We start from the raw sequence: 5,240 nt of genomic DNA on the forward strand, positions 1-5,240 counted from the left end.
TTTTTTTATGAAAATCGATCAAGAATGATTTTTTTGGGTTGAAATCATTTAAAAAAGTTGTAATCTTAAATTTTTAGTCAATCTTTCCATGTATTTTAATTGAAAAAAATTCAAAAATTAAAAATAGGTGAGTTTTACCAGTGGTGAACTCAAAAGCAATTAAAAAGCATCGAATTTGAGAAAAAGTAAAAAGTGGTAAACTTGACAATAAATAGTGGTGAGTTCGAGAGTAAAAATTGTAAGCTCGACACTAAATAAAAATACGTTCTACACTAAAATTGATGAACTTGTTAATACCAGGGACCATTTAAAAGGAAAAATTTTACTCAATGTCCTGTCAAACTATTGTGAGGTCTTTTAAGTAATTTTTCCTTATTTATTTTGACAGGCGTGGACCCGTTATAAACCACCTTGATGGCTACTTGTTCTCTAGATCTGCACCGATGTTGAATTTCACGTGCATCTAACACTCAGGATCCTAAGGTGAACGTTATCTTCTCTTTGTTTAATCTACTAGAAAACATAACTCAGGTGGGACCCACATAGTTATTACTTACAATATGGACATAACCCACGAAGCGTGGATACAACGCATGGTACAGGAAAAGACCTTTCCTTACTACAGACGCCAGATACCGACGTTGACACGCGCCAAAACGTGTAACTTAGCATTATTTAAATCCCGAAAGATCTGAACCGTTGAAATATATAATCATCATCGAACCAACATACTCGAGGTCCAACAAGATTACCTAACCCTAACCCAAGGTGTGGGTTGTGTGGTTAAGATAATTTCTATACAGTATAAGTGGGTGGTGAATGATCACCGAACTAACCACCACCATTCGCTAATCTTATCTATCTCTTCTTCTTCTTCTTTCTGCAATTTCGTGCTCAGATTTCTCCGATTTTAGGGTTTCCTCTTCAATTGCTTCAAAACCCTAGTTTCGGATCAGGTATCTTTCTTCCCCTTTTGTTGTCCTTTTATTATTTGATTTATTGTGGTTAACGTATCTGACTATTAGATCTACGCGTATATTAATTTAATTTTATCTTTTATCTTTCTTTGTTTTTTTTTTCCTGTTTTAATCCCTGGTTCGTGGTTTGTGGTTTTATATTTCTATTTTCAGTGATGATTTGGTTTCCTGATGCTTCGGTTAGGGTTTGAATCCTTGTTTTATGGAATCTGGTTGTGTTCTTTTTGTTGATTTTGGGGTTGAATGCTATGTACCTTTTTTTTTTGTGAATTATTTGTGTTCCTTTCATTTACGTGAGTTCATCTCAAATTTTGGATTTTCTATCGATTTTATTTATTTTTCTTGATTTAAGTTTAGATCTTTTTTTTTTTAATTTGGTTAGTTTTCTCTGTAAATTTTGTAGATTTTAGGGTTCTTATTTGGTTGATTTCTCTCTGTTTGGCGGAATAGATGTTAAGGATGTAAATGATGGTTTTGCTTTGCGAACGATATAGCTTAATCTTTTGTTGGATCTATGTGATTTTGCACTGATGATACCCCTCCTTCCTTCTTAATCTGATCTTTTCATTTGATTTTCAAGAAATACGATGATGGGATCAAGTCATTTCCTGTAGGTTCGATAATTCTTATTCTTTTCTTCTTGATATCTCTATATATGCTTCTTTTGGATTGAAGCATGTGTTCGTAAATTTTAAATTTTCCTAACTTGATGAATTTTTGGATCAGATTAATGGTTGTAATTTGCAATTAATAATTTTAATTGCTGGTTCATGATCATCTTCCCTTTTCTTTTCTTTTGAATTTTTTGAGCTTCATTTAGAATATTCTTTTACCTTTTATTGTTTTTTTTTCTCGTTTGGTTTTCCTGGCAAAAGATAAAAAAAACAAAACAAGAGGGTTTACCATGTTTTATGAGAAGTTTTTACACTGTAATCCAATATTTTGTCATTTTAAACAGTAGTCATCTGGTTGTTTAGCTGCCACCAAGTCTCTTCTCACTTTTTTTTTGGCTGTCATCTAGTTGTTATTTTACACTCTAATCCAATATTTTCACCTTAGTTGAGATTATTTCATTAAAGATTCCGTATTTTTTTCCGTAAATTTGTATCCTTCTTTGTACGTTGGAGGTTGGTGAAAAGTTGGGTTGTTAAAAAAATTGTTTATGGAATTTGTTAGAATAATGTCTATTTAAAAATAAATGAAAAAATCATACTGCCTAGTCATGTTGCTTTCGATGCATTTTGAGGGTGCACGTGGCATATCTAGCACCCAAGAATTGAAGAATTATATTCCTCACTTCGACAAAATGAACATGAAGTCATTGTATCGGAGTTGTCATTATATATTTGATTAAGTCAAGTCATGTTTGTGTAGTCTTCATGTTTCTAGAAGCTGATGTTCCAAAATTGTGATGTTTAGCTTCTGGAAAATAAGTTTTCTTTGGGCTGCTGTATTTGTCCTTTTAGCCAAGGAAACTAATGGGTTTCTTATATCTGTTTCAGCTCTGAGCATTAAACCCAAAAAAAGAAAAAAAAAGAAAAAAGAAAAAAGAAGAAAAAAGAAAACTCCGGTTGTTACTTTTCTCAATTTCCTACAGCCAAGGTTCATGTCTGAAATCGACGTTCAGATTCCCACTGCTTTTGGTGCGTGTTTTCTTCCCTAAACTAAGGCAGGAGCTTGTGTGTCATTTCTTGAGAATATTTTGGGTGTTTGAAGCCCCAATGATAAGTTTAGCTCTTTTTTTGATAAAGAGGGCGAGTCTAAGAATTAAACTTTGGTTGTGAATTTGGCATTCTTGTATGGTGAGGCAGATCCGTTTGCTGAGGCAAATGCTGAGGACTCGGGTGCTGGTTCAAAGGAGTATGTGCATGTGCGAATACAGCAGCGAAACGGTAGGAAAAGTTTGACAACAGTGCAGGGCTTGAAGAAGGAATTCAGCTACAACAAGATCCTTAAGGATCTTAAGAAGGAATTCTGCTGCAATGGTACTGTTGTCCAGGACCCGGAGCTAGGCCAGGTGTGTTTGACATCAATACCTCTCTATATCTACATTATCTTACGTTTCCCCTCCCTCCACGTGTATCTAGTGTTTCATAATTTAATGTTTTGTATCAATATTTGATTGCAGGTTATTCAACTCCAAGGTGATCAGAGGAAGAATGTCTCGACCTTCCTTGTTCAGGTAATTATCGCCCCCTACGACCCAATTATGATACATGGACAAATTTGATTTCGCACCCATTTACCATATATTTTGAGGAGTGTTGGTTTTTTTCTTTGGTACAAACAGGCTGGCATTGTGAAGAAAGAACACATCAAGATTCATGGTTTTTGAACAACAGTTCAATCTCAGTATAATTTTATATGCTTTCTCTCATTGTGCGAGTGAAAATCATTATTCCTGCAAACATACCTATAGTCTTTCTACATATTGTGTGTTATATGACTTATTATGCCACGTTTATTGTACTAAACTTTTTCTGGTGCTGCTTGTTGTGTGATGTTGGAGTGCTATGGTTCGTTGGAAAGCTTTAACCTTCGTCCAGAATAATTTCAGTCATCTTAAACATTTTGCTTTTGCCGCCCATGATGATTGCTCATTATTCTTGAACAATTCCACTATCTTTAGATTCAGAACAAGTATGGTTTTTTCACTCATTTCTAACATTACAAGCCAGGTGAGACTTGACTAGTTAATTGTCCATATTTATCATGTACTCTCACTGTAAGCGATATTGAAGAAGTGCAACCATACGTCAAGTTTAATCATCAATTGATATAACTAACATCAAAGATGTACAGATCCGGAAAGTGTTTTGGTTTTTGAAAACAACAGAACAGCTTGAATTTATGATGGTAGAAAATAATGGTGTGGAAATCAATTTTTTTTTTCTGACCTCACCAGTTTTACCTATTGTCGAGTTCACCACATTTTATTGCCGGGCTTGATAATAATTATTGTTGAGTTCAACAATTAAAGAAAAAATTGTCGGAACTTGACAATAAAAGTATTGAACTCAAAAATAAAAATCGACATTGTAAAACTCATCTGTTTTTATTTTTTTCGGTTTTGAGTTTTTTCAACTGATATAAAATACATGGAAAGATAGATGTAAAATTTGACATAATGACTAGATTTTAAACCAAAAGAAACACTGTCAATTTTTGTCCAAAGACGAATTTAAACAATGGAAAATCCCTAATTTTTTATTTATTATTATACATAAATTTTCAAAATGTTTGAAAATGATTTTTTTTTTCTTTTCAACTCTGTTTCATCGGAATGGAATCTTCAAAATTTGACTTCTTGTTGGGGATCTATTTTTTTTTAAGATGAAAATGATGGGTTTAAATGTGTAGGGCAATCATGACATATCAATGTGAGAAGTATCTAGTTTGAGGTTGAAAGACTTATTAGGAAAGAGGGATTTATAAAATGGATTATTTGGCTAATCGATAAATAGAAAGAAAATCTTTTGCCAGGGATCATTAAGTAATTTCCCTTTTCATTTTGAGTTGTTAAGTTGGACTTGATCCACTACCATAAGGGTAAGCTATTTAAATAAAGAGTCACGCTCCGGCTTAGACACCCCCGTCATAGAACCATGGATCAATTGCCTCGGAATACATAACAAAAGGATTTATGATTATACATATCCCAAGGCAATTGATCTACAATTTTGTGATAAGATGGTAGAGGGACGTGTGTCAGAGAGGGCATCAGAAAATCATTACACTTAAATAAATTATATCGTTTCATGAATCCTTAGGTATCTTAACAATCCCATTCCCATTCGGAAAACCTTTATTTCTCCGTGTCCCTGACCAGAAAACCACAAACTCAAACTGTCATGACTGACCATTCAAATCATTGGGATAAACCATTCAAATTTTCAATCTCGAAGTTTTGAATCACTGATACGAATAGTTCATGTGAAATGTCGAGATCGACGATTATAACAAGGTCAATTTGGACAGTTTGAATCATTGATCTCGATGGTTCATGTTCAAATGTCATGATCAATAATTTCCAATCGATGATCTCAATAATTGGAACAAAGGTTAATCTCAATGATTCGAATTTGTCAATCTTGACAATTTGACTTATGGATCTAATCATGAAGATAGGGCATAAATGGGTTGGATTTTATTTGAAATATGAGTGACCCAAGTACGAAGTTAGCGGGTTTGGACTCTTGGAGTAGGTCTGAACAAAAAATGGGTCAAATATGGGTTGATGTCTCTTAATTGGAGTCGAATCCA

The 5,240-nt window shown here is 33.7% G+C and overlaps 1 protein-coding gene across 1 annotated transcript; it reads left to right on the top strand.

Annotated features, from left to right (window-relative positions):
• The first annotated feature begins 795 nt into the window (after positions 1-795).
• On the top strand, positions 796-3,546 carry LOC147411519 (protein translation factor SUI1 homolog). Its single transcript, XM_086449454.1, has 5 exons — positions 796-956; positions 2,480-2,620; positions 2,789-2,994; positions 3,106-3,159; positions 3,268-3,546. Exons 2-5 carry the CDS (start codon positions 2,584-2,586, stop codon positions 3,310-3,312), a joined length of 342 nt encoding a protein of 113 aa, XP_086305580.1. The 5' UTR covers positions 796-956; positions 2,480-2,583; the 3' UTR covers positions 3,313-3,546.
• The last annotated feature ends 1,694 nt before the right edge of the window (positions 3,547-5,240 follow it).

This window comes from Akebia trifoliata, chromosome 1 (genome assembly GCF_017979445.1).
Source record: "Akebia trifoliata isolate Shusen 1 chromosome 1, ASM1797944v1, whole genome shotgun sequence".
In the NCBI taxonomy this organism is placed as follows: domain Eukaryota; kingdom Viridiplantae; phylum Streptophyta; class Magnoliopsida; order Ranunculales; family Lardizabalaceae; genus Akebia; species Akebia trifoliata.